The following is a 24,754-nucleotide window of genomic DNA, read 5'->3' on the forward strand; positions in this document are numbered from 1 at the left end:
CATTCCTGATAAAGGGTTTTTGCCCAAAACGTTGATTTTCCTGCTCCTCGGATGCTGCCTGACCTGCTGTGCTTTTCCAGCACCACTCTGATCTTGTCAACCATCATTACCCATTTCACAAAACAGCAGAAGTTGCTGGACAAAGCTCAACAGGTCTAGGAGTATCTGTGGAGAGAAAGCAGAATGAACATTTCAGGTCCAGTGACCCTTCTTCACAGCTAAAACTTTGTTCTAAAGAAGTCTTACTGGACCCGAAATGTTAATTCTATTTGCTCTCCACAGGTGCTGAGTTTCTCCAGCAAATTTTTTTAAAAAAAGTTATTGATTTCCAGCATCTGCAGCTCTTTTTTTTCTTGCTGAGTGATTGACTATTGCTTCCTTCATTACAACAGCTCTACTCATAAGAGACCAATCAGTACTACACTCTCATATTGTATGAATTTTGATTTTTCCTTTTATTGATAATCCTGTAGACTGTTCTGATGAATGGAAAATGAAAAGCTTCACAAAATACATTGTTCTCAGCAATATCTTTGAAACTGTACTTTCATTTGCTTTCATTTCTCTCTTTAGTGGTGACAAATTTACCATTTTGATGGTTGCTTTTATTAAAAATTTCAAGTTTCTAGATATTCCATTTTTTCTTTTTTAATATATTAAAATAAGGGAAATGATCAAAATAATATGCTGTGTATGGTGCTTTTCATTTGTAAACATCCCAACTGCTTCAATACTTACCATGTACAGTCACTATAATGGTTGGACGATGTGAAAGAATAGAACTTTCTTCATTGATACACTGTAACTAAATTATAACAAACCATCCAGACTTCAGCACAGATTGAATATTAACGTGGACTGTGTGCGATAGTGGAAACAGACAACACAAAGTAGGCAGCTGATTTCACATTCCCCCCAATTTTGATTTTCATTGAAGGCAAGGTGATGGTGACTTAGCATCATTTTATACAGTCTCACTCATACCGCATCTTTCCCGATCACAGGACATCCCAAATGTATTTCCAGCCAAGAAAACAATACTTCTAAATAGAGACAACAGGAATATGACTGAGAGTTGCTTATTTTTTATTTCCATTAATTCATAGGATATGGCTGTTTTAGGCAATGTGTATTAATGAGCCCAAGGACATTTTCTAGGGATTTACTGGTCTAAGCAGTAAAGGTGTTCTTCTTCACGGTGTTCTTAAGTGGGGTGCTGCAGATATTTTGAATCAGTGGCCAAAAAGTGATCAATTTAAAAGTTAGGATGGTGCAGGACTTAGAGGGTGACTTGAGTCAACAAGTGTGGTGCTGGAAAAGCACAGCTGGTTGGGCAGCATCCGAGGAGCAGGAGAGTCGGCGTTTCGAGCATAAGCTCTTCATCAGGACCGCCAACTCTCCTGCTCCTCAGATCCTACCTGACGGGCTGTGCTATTCCAGCGCCACACTTTTTAACTCTGATCTCCAGCATCTGCAGTTCTCACTTTCTCCTTAGAGGGGGATTTGTATGTGTTGGTCTTCTCATGTGTTTTTGATTAGAGGTTACAGGTGGTAGAAAAGCTCCTGTAACAGTCTATGTTGTTGCAGCGTGTGCTGTATACAGTGTGCACAGTACAGCCACATTGCACTGGGCATGGAGTGTATGTTTCAGCTGGTGGCTGGTGGCCAATGATGTGGTTAGACATAAATATACATACGAGCAGGAGGAGTCAGCCACTTAACCCCAAACCCCTTGAACTTGCTGAACCATTTAATAAGATGCTGATGGATCTGACTTTAACCACAAATCCACACCTCCAACTCTTTTACAGTTGACTGTGGAATGCTGGAGGAAGAGAGGTGTCCATGTTTATTAAGGTGGCCAATGACAGTGCTCTGATTGGAGGTAAACTAGCCATTACATAAATATCTAAAGCTTCCATGCAGGTGAATTCATACAGGCTTACAAATTAGGAATAAGAGAATGCTACTTTATGCCTTGAGTCTGCACGGAGTAAGATTATAATGAAAGCTGAAAGAACTGTAGATGCTGGAAATCAGAAACAAAAAACAGAAAGTGCTGGAAAATCTCAGCAGCATCTGTGGAGAGAAAGCAGAGTTAGCATTTCGCGTCCAGTGTTCTGTTACTGGACCTGAAACGTTAACTCTGCTTTCTCCGCACAGATATTGCCAGACCTGCTGAGATTTTCCAGAAATTTCTGCTTTTATTTCTGAAAAAAGACCGTGACAGATCGGATTACTCCACATTCCCACTGACTTCCAACAACCTTCCACTCCCTTGCTTATCAAGAATTGCTTATCAACCATCTCGCCCATAAAAATGTTCAAAAACTGTTTCCACCACTTTTTAAGGAACAGCGCTCTAAAGGCTCACAACCCTCTGCAAAATAAAATCTCGTCTCTGTTCTACATGGTATTCCTATATTCAGGAGTGACCCAGAGTTCTAGATTCTACCATAAAAAGAGATGACTTTATCCTGGATATTGTTGCGTTTCAGGATGGAGTTGCAGAAGCTACTTCCCATCCAGTCAAGTGGACAAAATTCTATCACATTCCTGACTTGCGCCTTATTGATGGCCAAGATACTGTGGGAAGTCAAAAGGTGAGGTCAATGTAGGATCACCAGCCTCTGAACTGAACCATAGCTATAGGTATTCATCAAGGAGCAGTGGTTAACCGATCTTAAGTCAATGAGTTCATTCACTCCCATAGCAATGTTCATGCTTAGCCAACAATAACCACAATAATTTTTTAGAATAGTTAGCAGGAGGAACAGATGTGCAGCATATTTCTAAAACGTTAAGAGGTCGGAAAGTTGAGACGTACAAAAAGGACTTGGCTGTCCTCGTCAATAAGTCACTGAAGGCTGACATGCAACTTATTATTAGGAAGGCTAATAGAATGTCAAACGTTATCACGAGAGGAATAGAATTCGGCAATAATGGAGCCTTGCTTCAACTACATAAGAGCTTGGTTCGACTGCACCTGGAGTACTGTACGCAGTTTTGGTCTCCTTACCTCAAGAAGATCTTATTGCCATAGAGGGAGTAAATGAAAGTTCACCAAACTAGTTTCTGAGATGGCAGGACTGTCTTATAAAGAGAAATCAGGCAAAGTGGACTTGTATTCTTTCGAGTTTTAAAGAATGAGAGGTGATCTTATTGAAATGCACAAAATACCTAAAGCAATAAACAGTGGGACACGGTAAGGTGTTTCTCCTGGTCAAGGAGTCTCGAATCACAAAGCAAAACTTCAAAACTAGGAAGATGCCACTCAAGTTTGAGATTAGGAGAATTTATTTTTTAGTCAAAGAGTTGTGAACCTTTGCAATTTTCTCCCACGAAGGGCTTTATGGGTGCTCAGTCTTTGAATATATTTACGGTGAAGATTGACAGATTTCGGATTAACAGTGGTATTCATGGCTATGAGGATCGATTGACTGAGAGACATTCAGCCATGGTCATATAGGGTGGTGGAGCAGGGTTTAACAGGCTCATGCTAACATTTCCATCATCAGAGCTGAAGTGAAGTGAACATTTGTCAGTTGATGAAGAGTCGTCTAGATTTGAAACGTTAGCTTGCTCTCTCTCCATGGTTGCTGTCTAACCCATTGTGATCCCCAGTGTTTGTTGTTTTCAGTACAGATTCCAGCATCTGCAGTGACTTGCTCCTCAACAGCATCGTGGTTTATTCTAGCCACTGCAAGATTTCCCCCATTCCTGCTGGGTTTGGTTTGACTATTGGTATGTTGGTGCTGCATCTGGGCCAGTCACTCTCACCTCATCTCTGGCATTCAACTCTTTATTTACATTTAGAAGAATGCACTAATAAAAACTGGAGCCGAGTGGTCTTGGGAGAACTGACCCAAGAATCGGTGAGCGGATAATTGATGAGGAACTGCTGCTTGATAGCACTGTTGCTGATTAGTATCATCCCTCTGTTGATAATGGAGAATAGACAGTAGCATGAGAATTAGATGAATTGGATTTATCTGTGTCATTTTTATGGAGAGGACATATTTGGACAATGGGCATCTGCCATGATGGTAACTACACCAGGACAGTTTGGCTGAAAGCACCATTGTTTTTGGAGCACGTCACCCTGGATGTTAGTATGGATCAATAGCCAATGCTACACCCAGGGCAATCAACCATATCTTCCTATCACCTGGAATGAAATAAACTGGCAGTTGACTGACAGCAATGACTGTGCAACTCTCAGGAGAAAGACAATCCCAGATTTTTGAACACTTACTTGTTTGCGAGTTCAAAATAAGCCAAAAATGACGTTCTTTTGACATTTTAATAAACCGAGGCACCAACACAGACAAGAACCATGGTCTAGGTTAACAACATGCACTACATTTACAGAATGAGCGTGCAGACACATGCAAACACCCACATGCAGACCGATGTACCTAAAAAATGCTGCTTACCACCTTTGTTGGACCATGGATGAGAGATGCAGTCTCTGTTGTTGTGCTTAGCACCTGATGAGTACACCAAGGAGAGATTTGCATGTTAGATCAAGCAAGCATCCTTTCGGGTTATACAGCAGTAAACTGGGTTAATAAATCAAATGTAACTGGAGCGCGGGTGTGCCAGCATGCCAGTGAAAGTAGCACATAACTGAACAGCAATGGTGGTAGCATACATGCGAGTGTGGGAGGAATGCTGTTTCACAGAGTGGTTACACCGGAACTCTTTGTTTACTGATGCATTAAACAATTAATTGCAGGAAAGTGAGAGAAAAGTAATTAAAACAAAAAAACTTTCCAAAGATATAACACCATTATTGTAACAGTAATTGAAACAAACTTCAATCAGTTTCCTTGGGTTAGAGGGGTGGACTTCTTGTCAGTTTTTTTTCCCTGTAGACCAGCTCCTAACATGGAGTAGAACAGTCCAGGATTAATTACAGCACAGAGTTTCCACCAACTGGATGGTTAACAAGGCAGCTGTTTGACTGACAATTGAGACAATCAATTGTATGTCTTTCCCATGAATTATAATCAATTACATTTCTATTCTCTACAAATCTAGCAGTAAAACACTCTTATCTTTGGCTCACTACAAACAGATATTATTTTGTACAACCACACTGTGTACCCAGATCAGAATCATTCAAATATGATTTTAATTGAATTCCCTCTGCTGGAAACTGCCAAAGTCAAAATGGGTAAAATGCTTAATGATTGATGGTGGTTCTGAGGAAGGGTCACTGGCCCAGAAACATTAACTCGGATTTCTCTTCACACATGCTGCCAGAACTGCTGAGTTTTTCCAGCAATTTGTGTTTAATCACTGTACCATCAATCACGTGCTGGTTGGTTTAGGTTACAAAAAAAAAGCTATCCTCAAATTGGGTTCTTCTTTTCTCTTTACCCATTAGCTTACAAGTCAGTACTGTAAAGACAACATTTGTTTTGGACTGTGGACTGAATGTGAGCAAAAGATACTGCTTTAAACCAAGGAGACTGTGTAAGATGATGTTGCAACTTTAAAGAAAGTTACTGGATTTCTCCAGGAGTTGTAACTAGGAAGAACAGTGAGGGAACATTCAAGACAGAATGACATTGCTTGTGCATTTGCACTGAGACAGTTTTGTGATTGGCTTATCAACCGGGAAGAGTTGTTGTGTGCTCAGGAGGGTTTAGTATGGTAACAATCACTTGATTAGTACCTGGATGTAGAGACAATACAGTATCAGAGGCATTGAAAGGGCAAATCCTTAAACAGTGAATGAAAGACTGAGAATCAGGTTATTGACAACTCTTGCATCATTAGCAGAAGAATAAGCCATGAATCAAAAGAAAATGACCCATTGGTGTCTGTGGTCGAGACGAGTGCCAGAACTGTGCTTCACTGGCTGCCTCCCCAGCCACAGTATTTGGTTCTTGTCTCTTCATGTACCTGCTTGCATACTTATGGGAATTTTAAGGAAGGGGTTCTGTTTGAGGCAGAATTATAAATTAGCATTTCAATTTGTCTAATTTTTGCCTTGGTTTAAAAACTAATTTGATTATAATAAATATTTGTTTCTCACTGTTAATTGAAAAAAAGACAGTGTGCAGATTCTTTTAACGTGAATTAGACAGTTGGGTAAAATTGGGCAACTTAATCAGATTTTCACACTCAGAAATAGAAGAGCTTGATTATTCCTGATGCATTGAACGATGGCAATGAAACTGTGCTAATTTTCAAACAATCTTTACTTTGAGGGCAAGACTTTCCAAGCAACATTCTTTCCAACAGTGAGAGAGCCACTGATGGGTTAAAGAGACCGTTAGAAATAAGCTGACTGCAAATCCAGGAATGAAAGGAACATTGCTTTTGTGTTGGGAGTGTGATTGAAATCTGAAGGGCAATCCACCTACCTTACCCTTTTTAAACTAAGTAGTTTGCCAGCAAAACACAGTTTGGCCTCAGTGTTATCACTTTCTTATGAAAGAAGCGCTTTATCCTTTGGAATTTGCTGAAAGTTATTTGATCAGCTTTTCCTCATCTCAGGAATGTGTTATTAGTCAGCTCTGGTTAAAAGCTGAGCAATGTGCCTGTCCTCTCCTCCCTCATTGCCTTTAACACTACATTCTAACAGAGAGGAGCTGCACTACGTCACTGCTGTGCATGGAAATACAGCACACTGGCAGCCACTCGGCAAGACGTCTGCACATTTCACAGTCATCTGATCCCACGGTCCCCCAAGTAAAAACACGGCACTCTGAAGCAATTCTGTTTCTTCAGACAGACAAACTTGCTCAAAAAGGCATCTCAGTGCCCAGCTTGAGCCTCCTCAAAAGAGCACAGGGCAATGGAAATAAAATGCAGCAGCACAGCCCCTTGTTAAATTCCATTTATTAAAAAAAAATGCCCCAGCTTCAACAAGTTTTTCCACGACATTCTTTGTTATCATTTCAATACAGGGCTTTTTCTTGGAAACGCATTCTAGAGGAACGGGTATTTTTAATCGACCTCTTTGGAAGTGTTCTTCCGTACCTGTTCTACAGGTGGTTTTTATAGGGACACTATCACTGCACTACAAGAGCTCTACTGGTGTCCACTGATTCCTATGAGGCTGGCATCTTCTGCATATCCATCCATTTAAACATCCATGGCTTCTCGCAGATATTTTCTAAATCAACCTGTTCAGAGATAATATTAATGGAGCAGGTGGAGCTTGAAACTGGGCCTCATGATCCAGGAATAGGGTCTCTACCACTGCACCACTTGAGTTCCATGGCATCTGATCTTTGCTCTTGGTAGATAGGACCCATCTGCTGGGAGAACACTGTAACACAAATTACATAATGGGAACAGGAGTTGACCATCAAGACCATGGGTCCCTTTGTCTTTCAATCATGGGAGTTCCCAACAAAGGGCAACCATGCAATTGGTCTTTCAGGACAGAGATGAGCAGAATATTTTTCTCAGAAAGTTTTGCAACTTTGGACCACTTAGCCTTAGATGAAGGTAGAGTTTGGGTCAGGTCACTGACTATGTTCAAGGTGGATACACGGACAGATTCTTGTTAGCCAGGGGAAGCAAAGGTTGCCAGAAGCAGATGGCAAAGTGGAACTCTCAACATAAGCAATGCACTGAATACTTGGGTTGGGAGGTCACTTTCGGGTTGTGCAGAATATTGGTTAGGCCACTTTTGGAATATTACGTTCAATTCTGGTCTCCCTGCTATAGGGAAGATGTTGTTAAACTTGCAAGGGTGCAGTAAAGATTTATAAGGATGTTGCCAGGGTTAGAGTGTTTGAGCTAAAGGGAGAGGCTGAATAGGCTGGGGCTATCTTCCCTGGAGCGTCAGAGGCTGAGGGGTGACCTTATAGCAGTTTATAAAATCATGAGGGTCATGGATAGGATAAGTAGACAAGGTCTTTTTCCCAGGATAGGGTTTAAGGTGATTGGGGGAAAATTTAAAAGGGACCTAAGGGGCAGCTTTATCACACGGAGGGTGGTGCCTGTGTGGAATGATCTGCCAGAAGAAGTGATGGAGGCTGGTACAGTTACAACATTTAAAATACATTGCGACAGGTACACAAATAGGAAGGGGTTTAGAGGGATATGGGCTAAATGGAACTAGATTAATTTAAAATATCTGGTTAGCATGGATGAGTTGGACCGAAGGGTCTGTCTCCATGCTGTACATCACTATGATTCTATGACTTAGATCACCCATGATCTTATTGAATGGTGAGCCGGCTGGAGGGGCTGAATGACGGCCTCTTGTGATGCTCTGGGTGCTTGGGTTCAAAACTCACCATGGCAGATGGTGGGGAATTGGGTTTCAAATTTAAAAGTGCTGTTGCTCCTACAGGGACTCTTGTGAAACAGTGTTAGTGTCCCTACCTCTGAACCTGGAGGCCTGGGTTCAATTCTCACCTGCTCCAAATTTGACATTGCTGATTAGAAAATATCTTCTGGTTTTCCCTTTAAGAGACCTACACTTTTAAAACTGACCAAAGCCCTTCCTGATGAGAATATGTTTGTACAAGTTTGTGGCTAATCTGATTGCACTTTCTCATCAATCACACATATCCTTTAACTCTCTCAGTGTTTATCAATTAATTGACCTTAAGGCTGAGTATCTGGAGTCCCCAAGGCACAGAATTCCATAGATTCAAAACTCCAAGAGAAGAAATTCCTCTTTGCCTTTGTCTTGACTGGCTGACCCATTTTTCTATACCCTGCTAAACTGCCTTACCCAAAGTCTTGTGAAAATTGTCCCCTTTATTCCATGCATAGACGTGAGACCATAAAATGTAGGAGTGAAAATAGGCCATTTGGTCTATCTAGTCTCTTCTGTCATCAATGAGATCATGGATGATTGATCATCTTCAACTCCTCAGCTAATATTCATCAAAACCCATTAGTGACTCATAAGAACATACAGTGATAGCCTTGCTTCCACAAAGAGGTCCTTGTTCTATTGGAGCTCTCTAGATTATTGGCCACTTGAGTTTAAAATCTCACAAACTGTCCTTTATCAACCACTAAATCTTTCGCCTTTCACAGAAAGCATTTAGGCAGAGCTTTTTAAGATTGAGATAATTAATGTGCAATACCATAACTGCCAAAAGGTATAATACATACATCAAATTAGATGATTAGATCTTGTCGGAGTAATAGGTTTCTTATTTTCTGCTGCCCACATCATCTCTCTAAATTTGCTTCTGGGTCATGCAATCAGCTTGATTATGTGGACGTTTTAGCTGTATTTGGCTATTGGTGACATACACACACACTATCACCAGAATGGCCTCATTTTGGGATTAAACTTCTGCAACTGGGACCAACCCAGAAGACAAATTACAGAACCATTCAAGAAAAAAAGTCCCTCTTTTTAAATTGTTCTGTAAAAGATGGTGGTGACAAGGCAGAAGAGGTAGCTTGACTGTGGATTAAGAATTATTCAAATCAGCCCTTAGCAACCTTTCAATTAATCCATGTAGGCATTGCATAGAGACTGTTGTGGGTGACCAATAGAATGGGGTAGAGGGCAGTTTGTTGGGTAACTAGAGGTCATGTGCCTAAACTTCCAAGACTGTATCCAACCAAAGATCTTAACTCTAACAGTGACACACTTGCATATCTTTGAAAGGAAATTCTTCTGCATTTAGTAGATCCCCATGTAGCAGTGAAAGGCAAGTGGAGTTGAGATGCCTGCAGGAGCCATACACCAGCAGAACTGTAGGTAATAATCCCTGCGAATGTCCAGGGATTAAACCGTGTGGGTTAGAGATTCTCTTGTAGCCCTATCTGCTCATAACTTCCTCTTCATTCAAACGAGTTGGAAAACATGCTACGATAAGATTCATCCTGGTGAGGTAACTGAATACTGTAGAAGTAAGATTCCAGATTAGATTGGTGCCGGAAAAGCACAGCAGTTCAGGCAGCATCCGAGGAGCAGGAAAATTGATGTTTCGGACAAAAGCCCTTCATCAGGAATAGAGGCCTGTTTTTACCGACAGCTGAAGTAAGCAAATGGACAGCATCCCTGTTTGACTGTATAAAGGAGGGGGTTGGGGAGGGAGAGAGAGGGACAGAGGCACAGAGAGAGAGGCAGAGAGAGAGAGAGAGGCAGAGAGAGAGAGGCAGTGAGAGAGAGAGAGAGAGAGAGAGAGAGAGAGAGAGAGAGAGAGAGGCACAGAGAGAGAGAGAGAGACAGAAAGAATGAGAGAGCGAGCATGAGAGAGCGAGCAAGAGTGTAAGTGTGTGTGTGAGAGAGAGAGAGAGACAGCGAGAGAATGAGGGAGAGGGAGAAAGCATGAGAAAGAGAGAGAGCACGCACATGAGAGAGAGCAAACATGACAGCGAAAAAGAGAGAGCGAGAGGGAAACAGCGTGAGAGAAAGCGAGCATGAGACAGAGAGATAGAGTGCGAGGAAGCAGGAGAGAGAGAGAGAGTGAGAGAGAAAAAGAGAGAGCAATCGAGTATGAGAGAGAGCGAGCGAGCATGAACGGCAGAGAGCGTGTGCATAAGTGAGAGGTAGAGTGCGAGTGAGCGACGATAAGAGAGCGAGTGAGCATGAGAGAGAGAGAGAGACAGCGTGAGAACGAGAGCATAAGAGAGAAAAAGAGAGAGAGCATGCGCATGAGAGAGAAAGCACACACATGAGAGAGACAGCGTGAGCATGTGAGAGAGAGAGAGAGAGAGAGAGAGAGAGAGAGAGAGAGAGAGAGAGAGAGAGTGAGAATGAGAGTGAGAGAGAGTGAGAGCACAAGCAAGCATGGGAGAGGGAGCATGAGAGAGACAGCGAGAGCATGAGAGAGAGAGAGAGAGTGAGAGAGAGTGAGAGCACAAGCAAGCATGGGAGAGGGAGCATGAGAGAGACAGCGAGAGCATGAGAGAGAGAGAGAGAGAGAGTGAGAGAGAGTGAGAGCACAAGCAAGCATGGGAGAGGGAGCATGAGAGAGAGAGGAGAGAGAGGACAGAGAGAGACACAGTGTAAGCACGAGAGGGAGCGCGCGCGCATGCATGAGAGGGGGGAGAGCGCGCACATGAGCGAAGGAGAGGGAGAGAGGAGGGGACAAGAGACAGCACGCAAGAGTGAGAAAGAGAGCACGCACGAGAGAGAGAGCATGTGCGCGTGTGAGAGAGAGAAAGAAAGAAAAAGAGGGGGAGTGAGAGTGAGCATGAGAGAGAGACAGAGAGAGAATGAGAGATAGAGAGAGAGAAAAAAAAGAGTGAGAGCGAGAGAAAAAGAATGAGAAACAGAGCGCGAGAGTGAGAGAGACAGTGAGAGAGCAAGAGCGAGAAAGAGATTTATGTGGAGAAAGCAGGAATATGTCATAAGGATAGATGACCAGCTCTGATAATACTGCATGGCAGAGCAGACCCAAACGAGCTGAATGGCCTACTCTTTTCGAAGTCTGTGAGAGACGCCACAGACACTACTAGAGAATTGAATGTGATTGCCTACAATCTACTGATGTAAACAGAGTCATAGCAATGTACAGCACAGTAACAGGCCCTTTGGTCCAACTTGTCTATGCCGACCAGATATCCTAAATTAATCTAGTCCAATTTTCAGCACTTGGCCCAGATCTCATTAAACCCTTCCTATTCATGTCCCCATCCAGGTGCCTTTTAAATGTTGTAACTATACCAGCCTCCACTACTTCCTCTGGCAGCTCATTCCATATATGCACCACCCTCTGTGTGAACAAGTGTTACATGACATCAAGAATCAAGCACTCTCAGGAACAGGGCACATGTACATATCACAGTCCAGAGATACTCCCTCCAGTGTGCAAGAAGCAGGACTGCCTGACAGCAGCAAAAGACAAAGCACAGACCATCATGAAGCAACAACTGTCAAAGTAGAACAGCTGGGGAAATGTTTATAGCCTCAGGGTGAACAGACAAGATACATGCACGGAGTCAAAACTAAACTAGACTCCCAAATACGGAGTGCGAGAATGTGGAAGACTGCTTTCAAATGACAGCGGGGCAGGCTCACACGCAAACATTCTTCCAATATAACAAGCTGGGCTCAATCAAACTAAATTCTATCCCCTGCCTCTCTCAACAAAGCTGAATAACTTTTAGACATTGCTAAGCAGCTGAAAACTAACTGTTATATTTAACAAGTCACTTGCTGTTGGTTAAACCAAAAGCAGCTCTGGCAATTTTCATCCTTAAATAGTCTGACTAGAGCTTTATCTGTGCACACAGCAGTGGATTGGAATTTAGAATCTTTGACAGTTCCATTGAAGTTCGGAAAGAGTAAATACTGCTTATTTCAGAAAAATGAACAAGAATCAAAGAGTTTATTCCCTCAGCATTGTAAGAAATGCCTCCTGCGGCTAACATTTGACAGTTGATAGTGCAAGAAACATTGATAATCCACCAGGACTAATTTTTGGAGTCCCCAGCAGACTAAACTTTCAGATCTTTTGAAGCTCTGAGCAATTAGGGAGAAAACCCACAGAGACGTTAAAAAGAAGTACTTCTTTAGACTTCCTTTGAACACGTTCATTTATTTGTTTTCAAAATATTGGAGTTGGGAACTCATGTGGCTTTACTACAAGCAAGCTAGAATAAGAACAAAAAAAAACACATGCACCTTTAAAAAAGTTACCAGAGGCAATTTGAATACTGGGTTAAAGAAGCTTGATGAGAAAGATGATTATAGTGCTATCATACTAGAAGCAGCTAGACTGTGAAGAATGGGATGGGAGACTTAGATCAGTCAGGTATAACCTGTTTAATAGTCTCAGAGAGGGTGCAGAATGTCTCAAGGTGGAGTGGGGCCAGCAGGAGGTCATTGAACACCACTGGGACCAACGACATTGGAAGGGAAAAGGTTGAGATTCTGAAGGGAGATTACAGAGAGTTAAGCAGGAATTTAAAAGGGAGGTCCTCGAGAGTAGTAATATCTGGATTACTCCTGGTGCTACAAGCTAGTGAGGGCATGAATAGGAGGATAGAGCAGATGAATAGGAGAAAGTGAGGACTGCAGATACTGAAGATCAGAGCTGAAAATGTGTTGCTGGAAAAGCGCAGCAGGTCAGGCAGCATCCTAGGAGCAGGAGAATCGACATTTCAGGCATGAGCCCTTCTTCAGGAATCAGAGCAGATTAATGCATGGCTGAGGAGCTGGCGTATGGGAGAAGAATTCACATTTTTGGAAGCCCTTTTGGGGTAGAAGTGACCTGTACAAGAAGGATGGATTGCACCTAAATTGGAAGGGGACAATTATACTGGCAGAGAGATTTGCTAGAGCTGCTTGGAAGGATTTAAACTAGCAAGGTCGGGGGTGGGGTGGGGGGGCGGAGGTTGCGGGGGGAACCCAGTGAGATAGTGAGGAAAGAGATCAATCTGAGACTGGTACAGTTGAGAACAGAAGTGAGTCAAATAGCCAGAGCAGGCAGGGTCAAAGCAGAGAACAAGGTAGGACTGCATTTTAAATTAAACTGCATTTATTTCAATGCAAGAGGCCTAACAGGGAAGGCAGATGAATCAGGGCATGGTTAGGAACATGGGACTGGGATATCATAGCAATTACAGAAACATGGCTCAGGGATGGACAGGACTGGCAGCTTAATGTCCCAGGATACAAATGCTACAGGACGGACAGAAAGGGAGGCAAGTGAGGAAAGAGAGTGGCATTTTTGATAAGGGATAGCATTACAGTTGTGCTGAGGGAGGATTTTCCCAGAAATACATCCAGGGAAGTTATTTGGATGGAACTGAGAAATAAGAAAGGGATGATCACCTTATTGGGGTTTTATTACAGACCCCTAATAGTCAGAGCGAAATTGAGAAACAAACTTGTAAGGAGATCTCAGCTATCTGTAAGGATGATAGGGTAGTTATGGTAGGGGATTTTAACTTTTCAAACATAGACTGGGACTGCCATAGTGTTAAGGGTTTAGATGGAGAGGAATTTGTTAAGTGGATACAAGAAAATTTTCTGATTCAGTTTGTGGATATACCTACTAGAGAAGGTGCAAAACTTGAACTACTCTTGGGAAATAAGGCAGGACAGGTGACTGAGGTGTCAGTGGGGCCAACAACCATAATTCTATTAGATTTAAAATAGTGATGGAAAAGGATAGACCAGATCTAAAAGTTGAAGTTCTAAATTGGAGAAAGGCCAATTTTGACAGTATTAGACGAGAACTTTCAAAAGGTGATTGGGGGCAGATGTTCGCAGGTAAAGGGACGGCTGGAAAATGGGAAGCCTTCAGAAATGAGATAACAAGAGTCCAGAGACAGTAAATTCCTGTTAGGGCAAAAGGAAAGACTGGTAGGTATACGGAATGCTGGATGACTAAAGAAATGGAGAGTTTGGTTAAGAAAAAGAAGGAAGCATATGTCAGGTGTAGACAGGATAGATTGCGTGAATCCTTAGAAGAGTATAAAGGCAGTAGGAATATACTTAAGAGAGAAATCAGGACAGCAAAAAGGGGACATTAGATTGCTTTAGCAAATAGACTTAAGAAGAATCCAAAAGGGGTTTTTACAAATACATTAAGGACAAAAGATTAACTAGGGAGAGAATAGGGCCCCTCAAAGATCAGCAAGGTGGCCTTTGTGTGGAGCCGCAGAAAATGGGGGAGATATTAAATGAGTATTTTGTATCAGTATTTACAGTGGAAAAGGACATGGAAGATACAGAATGTAGAGAAATAGATGGTGACATTGTGAAAAATGTCCATATTACAGAGGAGGAAGTGCTGGATGTCTTGAAACGCATAAAAGTAGACAAATCCCCAGGACCTGATCAGGTGTACCCTAGAACTCTATGGGAAGCTAGGGAAGTGATTGCTGGGCCTCTTGCTGAGATATTTGTATTATCAATAGTCACGGGTGAGGTGCCAGAAGACTGGAGGTTGGTAAACATGGTGGTAAGGACAAACCAGGCAACTACAGACCAGTGAGCCTGATTTCGGTGGTGAGCAAGTTGTTGGAGGGAATCCTGAGGAACAGGATGTACATGTATTTGGAAAGGCAAGAATTGATTAGGGATAGTCAACATGACTTTGTGCGTGGAAAACCATATCTCACAAACTTGATTGAGTTTTTTGAAGAAGTAACAAAGAGGATTGATGAGTGCAGAGCTGGAGATGTTATCTATACAGACTTAAGTAAGGCGTTCGACAAAGTTCCCCATGGGAGACTGGTAAGCAAGGTTAGATCTCATGGAACACAGGGAGAACTAGCCATTTGGATACAGAACTGGCTCAAAGGTAGAAGAAAGAGGGTGGTGATGGAGGATTGTTTTTCAGACTGGAGGCCTGTTACCAGTGGAGTGCCACAAGGATCGGTGCTGGGCCCTCTACTTTTTGTCATTTACATAAATGATTTGGATGAGAGCATACAAGATATAGTTAGAAAGTTTGCAGATGACACCAAAATTGGAGGTGCAGTGGACAGTGAAGAAGTTAACCTTAGGTTACAACGGGATCTTGACCAGATGGGCCAATGGGCTGAGGAGTGGCAGATGGAGTTTAATTCAGATAAATGTGAGATGCTGCATTTTGGGAAAGCAAATCTGAGCAGGACTTAAATACTTAATGCTAAAGTCCGAGGGAATGTTGCTGAACAAAGAGACCTTGGAGTGCAGGTTCATAGCTCTTTGAAAATGGAGTCGCAGGTAGAAAGGATAGTGAAGAAGGCGTTTGGTATGCTTTCCTTTATTGGTTAGAGTATTGAGTACAGAAGTTGGGAGGTCATGTTGCGGCTGTACAGGACATTGGTTAGGCCACTGTTGGAATATTGCATGCAATTCTGGTCTCCTTCCTATCGGAAAGATGTGAAACTTGAAAGGGTTCAGAAAAGATTAACAAGGATGTTGCCAGGGTTGGAGGATTTGAGTTACAGGGAGAGGTTGAACAGGCTGGGGCTGTTTTCCCTGGAGCATCGGAGGCTGAGGGGTGACCTTATAGAAGTTTATAAAATTATGAGGGGCATGGATAGGATAAGTAGACAAGGTCTTTTCCCTGGGGTCGGGGAGTCCAGAACTCGTGGGCATAGGTTTAGGGTGAGAGGGGAAAGATATAAGGGGCAACCTTTTCACACAGAGGGTGGTACTTGTCTGGAAATGAGCTGTCAGAGGAAGTGGTGGAGGCTGGTACAATTACAACATTTAAAAGGCATTTGGATGGGTATATGAATAGGAAGAGTTTGGAGGGATATGGGATGGGTGCTGGCAGGTGGGACTATATAAGCTTGGGATATCTGGTCGGCATGGACGGGTTGGACCCAAGGGTCTGTTTCCATGCTGTACATCTCTATGACTCTATGACTTTTCTGAGTCTGTATGTTGAGGAATACGTTCCAATCGGATGTTTAGTCCCAAGTGGGAATCACAGAATTCCATGACACAGGGAGGACACCATTCACAAACCTTCATGTCTTTATTAGCTTTATGAGCATTTTGACTTAATGCCAATCTCGTGCTTTTTCCCATTGCCCTGCACATTGCTTAATGTATGATTATTGAGGTAGAAACAAACATAGTGCATGGGTAGCACGGTGGTTATCACTGCCACCTCACAGCACCAAGAACCTGGGTTCAATTCCAGCCTCAGTGGAGTTTGCACGTTCTCCCCGCATCTGCGTAGGTTTCCTCTGGGTGCTCCAGGATCCTCCCTTAGTCCAAAGATGTGACAGTTAGGTGGATTGGCCATGGGAAATTACCCTTGGTGTCAAGGGATGTGCAGGTTTGGTGGATTAGGTATGGGAAATGCAGGGATACAGTGATAGGGTGAGTATAGGAGGGATGCTCTTTGGAAGGTCAATATGAACTTGATGGGCTGAATAACCTGCTTCCACACTGTAGGGATTCTATGAATACTTTCAGCCCACTTCCAGGCAGTGTGGTCGTAACCCAAACCATTCTCTGTATGAGCAAATTCTCTCATCTTGCCTTTGTTTCTTTAGCAAAGGCATTTTAAAAGTTGCCTTCTTGCCCTCGATATCTTTATGAGTTGGAATAGTTTCTCCCTGTCTACTCTGTTCAGATCCCTCATGACTTTAAAAACCTCTATCATGTTTGCTCTCACTCTTCACCTTTGGATGGAGGACAGTGCCAACTTATCCAATCTATTCTCAAACCTACAGCTTCCCATCTCTGGATCTGCTCTTATAAACCTCTTCTGTGCTCTCTCCGATGCATTCATAGACTTCCCAAAGTATGGCAGCCAGTGGGCCATAATACCTCACTGAGGCAAAACTATCAAGAGTAGTTTTGTTTTAATGATTACTTTTCACAAATTACTTCAGCCAGGATGTACCAATTCATCGTTTCATGTTATCAGTCGATTTTACAGATCAGGCATTCCCCTCAGATATGTGTAAACAGAGGTGGCATAGACCGAGAAGGAAGGTCCTGTCAAGATCATGCATTTTTATTTTTCTGTATTTCTGAAATGGGAAAACAACTGCTTCTAAAAAAAAATGTGTTGATGGAATGCTACTCTTCTTGAAAGCAAGCAACCAGACACTCATTGTCAGTGCTATTTACACAGCTTCTCATTATAGATTCATGGAAGCCTGGTTGGAGAAAGGCTGGAGCCAATGCCTCTGTAGGAATGGAGCAGCAGGTGGCAACAAGTAGCTGATTGGTCTGAGGACGAGTGACAAGTTGTCAATAAAATAGGTATTCTGCCTACCAAGAACAATGTGATTGGTTTCCAGGTAGCTGAACAGCTTTGGGGTTGTAAATATTTGGCAAAGTCATTGGATCTCTGCAGGGATAGAAGCTCTCTCTCTTTCCTCTCCAGTAAAAATAAACTTAAGCCTCATTTTACCCTTAGCCGTTGATAGAAGCCTGTGGCACTGAGCCAGTAAGTCAGAGACTTCACACATGTGAACCAGCAACCCTGCACCTTCAAGCAGAAACAAATTCCCAGAGAAAGAGAATCAAGGTGCAGCATTTCCTGCCAACCCAGAAGGTCCACCTCAGCAAACCATGTTAAAAAGGACCATTTCTGCTTTCCCAGACTTCCCCTCTGCCCAGAACACCCTTTTGTCCTCTTCAAGTCTGTCCCAGTGTGAGAGTAGTGAGTGTTTATAAAGGGTTTAGAGTAGTGGGAGTTTATAAGGGGCATTAGAATCACTACCAGTAGAGTTAAACATTGATAGTTCATAATTGTTTATTAATAGTTTGAATCTAATTATTTGTGATAACTAGTCAGTCATTCTTGTTAAGTACAGAAACCAGGTCTGTGCTTTTTATCAAACTAGAAAAAGGGCAGGCAAATTGGTTTTTTTTTGCATACTTTTACAAAACATTTCACTGATGTGAATACAGTAGGGATTGATTTCCAACATGCTACCTCCAAATGAGGCATGAGAAAGGTGTGTATTGGAGGGGTTTTCTAGTTATCCAGGAATAAGTCTGAACAGAAACGGAGAATGGTTCGTTTCTGTTGGTTGAACGTTAGCCAGACTATTATACACACAAATATTATTCAATGCCTGTCAAAGTTTCAAAGGAGAAACCCTTTGCAGGAAATGCATTTTTTCTTCATTCATACTGGTAGAAAATTTATACATTAATTCTTATCAATACTTTTGTGTGCATTAATTTGCAAGTCATATTTCACACTAATGTTATTGCCCAAAACATTTTAAAACAAACCTCATTTTATTTAGGACACAAGGGTAAAAGGAACAAAAATTTAAAAAACAGCAAACTGAAGTCACTGTAAATGCTATCGATACACAATAGGTCCAATAGATCAGTACAGAAAGAATGTCAAGACTATCAATTTGAACACACATTCACATACACAGTCACAACTAATTGTTCACTGGATTCAGGTTGTTATGTCCTACCCTTCATTTTCATCATTTCTTGCTTTTTTTTCCCCCCAGTGTTGACCTTTCTACCAGCATTGCCATTCTACAGAACTTGTAATATAGAGAGATACAGCACAGATCAGGAAAACAAGGTTTACCTCTGAATTGCCAGGGATTTCTCCTTCTCGGCTACTGTTGGAAGGATCATAGTAAGGTCCATTATCTTCCCCTAAAATATAGAGGGAACAGAACGAAGAACGTGAGTTTTTTTTACCAACACAAACTGAATGTTGTTGGTGTTTCAGAACACGATGAAGGAAATCTTTTCTTTCAAAATGTTTTGCTGGTCTTTTTTCAAGGGATTTTAGAAAGCAGGCAGCAAACTGAAACTGAAGACTAAGATTAGCCCAAGAGGTGAGTAGATGGGCTGGGATACACTGATGGGATTTAGCAAATAGCATAATAAGCTTGAAGAGTTGAACAATCTTGTCCACAAGACGGAGGTTGAAGTAGGCCATTCAGCCCATCGGGTCTGCTCCACCATTCTATGACACCATGGTTGATTTGATAATTGAATATACTGAATGACCTAGCTTCGACATCACTTTGCAGTAAAGAATTCAACAGATTTATTACCTTCAGGGAAGAAATTCCACCTCATGTGGGTCCAAAAAGGGCAATGCTTTTATTCGGAGATTATGCCCTGGTCCTACAAGGGGAAACAACCTTTCTGTATTTACCCTGTCAAGTCCATAAATAATCTTGTATCTTTCAATAAGATCATTTTTCATTCTTCTAAACTCCAATGAGTACAGACACAACCTACTCAACCTCTCCTCATAAAATAACACCTCTGTACCTGGGATCAATCTTAAATATGTAAGTTAGCTTGCTGAGCTTGATGGTTTGCTTTCAGATGTTTCGTCACCATACTAGGTAACATCATCAGTGAGAGTCTCTGATGAAGGTATGTCCCGCCTCTCTATTTATAGGTCTTGGTTTCTTAAGGTGGGTAATGTCATTTTCTGTCCTTTTTTTTCCCCCAAGGGAAGGTAGATGGGATCTAAATCAATATGTTTATTGATGGAGTTCTGGTTAGAATGCCATGCCTTTAAGAATTCTCATGGGTGTCTTTGTTTCACCAGTCCTAGTGTGTGTGTGTTATCCCAGTCAAAGCAGTGTCCTTCTTTGTCTGTGTGTATAGAAACACACCATCAGCGCTTCACCAGAGACTCGCACTGATGATATTACCTAGTGTGGTGATGAAATTTCTGAAAACAAAACCTTCGAGCTCAGCAAGCTAAATTACATATTTGTCATCAACCTGAGTTACAAATCTTCTCAAAAATTTCCAAGTGAACCTTCTCTGGACTGCCTCCAATTCTGGTATATGTCTTTTCTTATATAAAGGGGCCCAAAACTATTCACATGGTATTCCAGTTGCAATCTGACGAGTGGCTTGTATAGATTTAGTAAAGCCTCCTTTAACTAGTTGACCAAAGTTTAATTAAGAGTTTACACTCTTGCTAACTTATAGGGTGAAGGGGTTTGGGAAGCGTGGCACACTGGCTATCTGTGACCATCCAAACTGAATGAGCTCTATAAAAGATTATTTATGGGCTCATGCGCATTCAAGTCAACGGCAGATAGACTGGGAGATTGACATGAGCACAGCTATTTGGAGAATGAACTATTCTAGGCACCTCCTATTTGGACTAAAGGTCACTTGTAGGAGGCGACGATGGGTTGGGCAGTCTCTGGACTTCTGTCTATGTCTGTCCATAGATACCTCTGCCAAAGTATTTGGTTTCCTGTATGTTGCCACAGAGTCAGAATCAAGCTTAATCAATGTCCAAACTGTTACCAGCCGATTCAATCAGAAATTTCTACTTTGTTAGCAGGAGATCCCCACCAAGCCCTTCTCCAGTTTTACAAGGAAATCTCAATATACTATGGGTCCTTTCCAGCAAAATTTGTTTCCTTGTGGTTGAACACTGATGGGGAGAAAGTTTCTTTAGCTCTGGAAACATTTCGAAAGCAGATTAGCTGAGCTTCTCCACACAAGATCCCTTTTTTTTAAAATACATGCTGCAGTGAAAGCTGTTGAGGCAGCTTTGAAACACGCTGGAGCTCTGTCATGTTCACTGAATGCAGTTTGCAAAATCCCGCAAAACTACACTTAGCAAGATTAAAACACAAAAGGAACAGACTTGAAAACAGAACTATTTCTTTGACAAAAAAAATGAAAATATCAAGGTGAAGAGTCAACAAGAAATGAGCCCATCATTCAAATTAACAGGCAAAGGAATCCACCTGAAAGTCCACACAGCTTAGAACCAATGTGAATGTAAACTCTGGCAGAAGAATTTTTGCAAAATTATAAAAATAATTGGTAACACTCAATTGAGGAAATACTGCTCCCAATTCTGACAAATAAGGGAAGGAGCAGGATATTCACAGTTAATGAAAAACAGGAGGGTCATTTGAACTTAGTACTGATTTGAAACTGATCCCAATTAGAGTTCAAAAAGGGCCTTAATCTGCACTGTAAGCATCACAAATTAATAGATGTTAATTGACAGGAAGATAAGGTCTGTTTTAGTGTCATAGTCTGAAGGTTTTAAATACCCTGCAATTTAATCATGGGAAACAACAAAATTAAGCTGCTAGTGAGATTTTTAAGAAAAAGACTTTCCACCAGGCACATTCTAACCTCCACCTGGTGTAGGTTAGAAAGCAAATACCATTGTTTGTACCTTTTCAATACCAGTCTTTTTAACATTTCCCCATCATTACATCAGTAAGAATGTTTGGCTGAGTTTCAAAAGCTACAATTGTCTCAATTGGGGGCCCCGAGTTTACAGTTTGGCTGAAAGTTTAAACAGGCTATGAAAGGATTAGCTGTCTTTGTTGTGAGGTCTGAAAAGATGTTTGTTTTACAAAAAGATTAACCACTTAAGAGATTTAACATACTTTAATGGGTTTTTTTTTTGTGAGTTTTTTTCACTATCCAGTGCACTGAAATGAGTGAGAGCATTATTAGATTGTCAGATTAGTTACTTTCATATTCACATGGATGCTCATGTCTTTCCATTGTGTGTACATAGTAAATGACTATTCAGCAAATGCTGGAATACATTGACACTTAAATGATAGTTGAGGGTACACACGTTAACAGGAGGCATGAGGGGGCATAGAAAGTAAGTAGGGGGCATATAGTGATGGGAGGGGTTAGGATTAGAGAATCCAACAGATTTAAAACAGGGAGAAATCCCAGGGAACTCAAGTGGGCCCTCTCACCTGTTCACCTATCCCATAGCAAAATCTTAGAGTAAAAATTAAATCCAAAAGGGAGTTCTTTACCTCAGGGTAAGGGATTCAATCAGGTCAGTGGTGGGCGTTTTCAGACTTGAGTTAGCTGTCTCAGTAGTGAAGAATTCTGCTGCTAGTGATATTTGCTCAGATTAGGAATAGCATGTGGCTTTTCAGATGAATGAATTCACTTTCTAGAAAACTCGAGGAAAACTGATACATGTAACATTTCAACTTAATTACCAAGGAGTCCCACAAAATGCAATGACATTTACACAACATCAACAGGAGCACTGAAAAGACCAGCAGGCATAACTTCGAACCACTTTTACATTGGTTTGACATTTGGAAATGAAACACAGCAGAACACAAGACGCACAATGTATTAGCAGAAAGATTGATTATACCTGGCGATTCACCTGCGATACCAGTGATAACAGCAATATCTTTAAGGAAGAAAATATTGTTTAGCAGGGGGAGCAAGAGTCCATTGGGATAAAATAAAGGTTGTTGCAACAATATATCAAACCAGCAAGTTATATTAACAGAGGATGAATAGCGTACTTGCATTTTCATTAGTAAACAATGCATTTTTTTGTCTCCATGGATGCAGACCTCATTTGTAAAGCCAGTTGGAATTGTCCTTTAGCCAAGCGGCTTGCTAGCATTTCAGTATTAACCACATTGCTGTGGGTGTGGAGTCACATGTAGGTCAGACCAGTTATGGACAGTAGGTTTAGAAGAAACAGGGGGGAATCTTATAGAAACATATAAAATAATGAAGGGAATACACAAGATTTACATAGGATGTTTCCACTGGCAGGTGAAACTAGGACAAGAGGGTATAGTCTCAAAATCAGGGGGAGCAAATTTAGGACTGAATTGAGAAGGAACTTCTTATTTAGATTAGATTAGATTACTTAGTGTGGAAACAGGCCCTTCGGCCCAACAAGTCCACACCGACCCGCCGAAGTGTAACCCACCCAGACCCATTCCCCTACATTTACCCCCTTCAGCTAACACTATGGGCAATTTAGCATGGGCCAATCCACTTAACCTGCACATCTTTGTGACTGTGGGAGGAAACCGGAGCACCCGGAGGAAACCCACGCAGACACGGGGAGAATGACTGTGTGGAGTTTGCACAGTCGCCTGAGGCAGGAATTGAACCCGGATCTCTGGCGCTGTGAGGCAGCAGTGCTAACCACTGTGCCACCCAGAGGGTTGTAAATCTATGGAATTCCCTGCCCATTGATGCTACTTCAGTAAATGTTTTTAAAGCTAAGATAGATATTTTTTGAACAATGAAGAAATTAAAGGTTACGGTAAAAGGGTGGATAAGTGGAGCCGACGCCATGGAAAGATCAGCCATGATCTTATTGAATGGTGGTGCAGGATTGAAGGGCCAGACGGCCTACTCCTGCTCCTATTTCTTATGTATATTCTTATTTCCTTCCCTAAAAAGCATTTGTGAATTAATGAGTTTTGGCAGCAATTGACGATACCGTAGTTGTACCATTGTTGAAATTAGTTTTCACGTTCATAAATGATAGAAGTAGAAGTAGGCCATTGAGTCCATCGAGTCAGCCCTGTCATTCAATGGCTGATCTGATTGCCCTCAACATTTTCCTGCCTTTTCCTTGATTAAAAACCAGCGATTAAAAAAATCGGTCGATCTCAGCTTGGAATATTCATAATGACCCAGTCTCTACGATGAAAGATTCCGCAGATGCACTACCCTCAGAGAGGTAGTTCCTCCTCATCACTGTCTTAAATGAGCAACCCCTTGCTCAGAGGTTATAACCTCTGGTTTTAAACTCTCCCAGAAATGGAAACAACCTCTCCACATCTACCCTGTCAAGTCCCGCAAGAATCTCCAAAGTTTCAATGAGATCACCCCTCGTTCTTCTAACCTGCAATGAGTAAAGGCTCAACCTACTCAACCTCTCTCCTAAGAGGGTCCCTCTCTATCTGATACCAGTGAACTTTCTCTGGACTGCCTCCAATACCGGCTCATCTTTCCTTCAATAAGGGACCAAAATTGTTCATACTGTATTTCAGCTCTGGTCTGACGAGTGCCTTGTATCGTTTTAGTAAGATCTCCCTGGTTTTATAGTTCTGTCCCTTTGAAATAAAGTTCCATTTATCTCACCTATTACTGAATGAACACGGTTATTAGCTTTTAGTGAGCACTCCCAAATACCTCTGTGACAAAGCTTTCTGCAATCTTTCTCCATTTAAATAATATTCAGCCACCTCTATCCTTCTTGCTAAACCGTATAACCTCACATTTTCTGACAATGTATTTGGCTCAGTGGTTAGCACTGCTGCCTCACACAGGGAGCCGGGTTCAATTCCACCCTCAGGTGACTGTGGAGTTTGCACATTATCCCTGTGTCTCCGTGGGTTTCCTCTGAGTGCTCCGGTTTCTTCCCACAATCTAAAGACATGCAGGTTAGGGTGAACTGGCCATGCTAAATTGCCCACAGTGTTCAGAGATGTATAGATTAGCCATGGGAAATGCAGGGTTGCAGGGATAGGGCCGGGGCGGGGGGGGGGGGGGGGTGAGGGGGGAGGTGTGATGGTTAGGGGAAGAGTAGAGATGGAATGTTCCTCTCCTTCCTATCGGAAAGATGTTGTGAAACTTGAAAGGGTTCAGAATTAGGAAGGGCATGGATAG

The 24,754-nt window shown here is 42.0% G+C and overlaps 1 protein-coding gene across 7 annotated transcripts in view; it reads right to left on the bottom strand.

Moving 5' to 3' along the window:
• ano5a (anoctamin 5a) overlaps positions 1-24,754 on the bottom strand; it is a 196,031-nt gene that overhangs the window by 117,712 nt on the left and 53,565 nt on the right. The window contains exons 2-4 of one of the 7 annotated variants that reach the window (XM_072592749.1): positions 22,482-22,520; positions 18,921-18,991; positions 4,440-4,490 (exon numbers count right to left, since the gene is read on the bottom strand). The exons of 1 other annotated variant lie outside the window; for it this stretch is intronic. In XM_072592749.1, coding sequence (XP_072448850.1) covers positions 4,440-4,490; positions 18,921-18,991; positions 22,482-22,520 — 161 coding nt within the window. Of the gene's footprint in view, positions 1-4,436; positions 4,491-18,920; positions 18,992-22,481; positions 22,521-24,754 lie in introns of all 7 variants that reach the window. 5 more of the 7 variants (XM_072592755.1, XM_072592751.1, XM_072592750.1 and 2 more) reach the window with 5 other exon arrangements.

This window comes from Chiloscyllium punctatum, chromosome 22 (assembly GCF_047496795.1).
Source record: "Chiloscyllium punctatum isolate Juve2018m chromosome 22, sChiPun1.3, whole genome shotgun sequence".
Taxonomy (NCBI): Eukaryota; Metazoa; Chordata; class Chondrichthyes; order Orectolobiformes; family Hemiscylliidae; genus Chiloscyllium; species Chiloscyllium punctatum.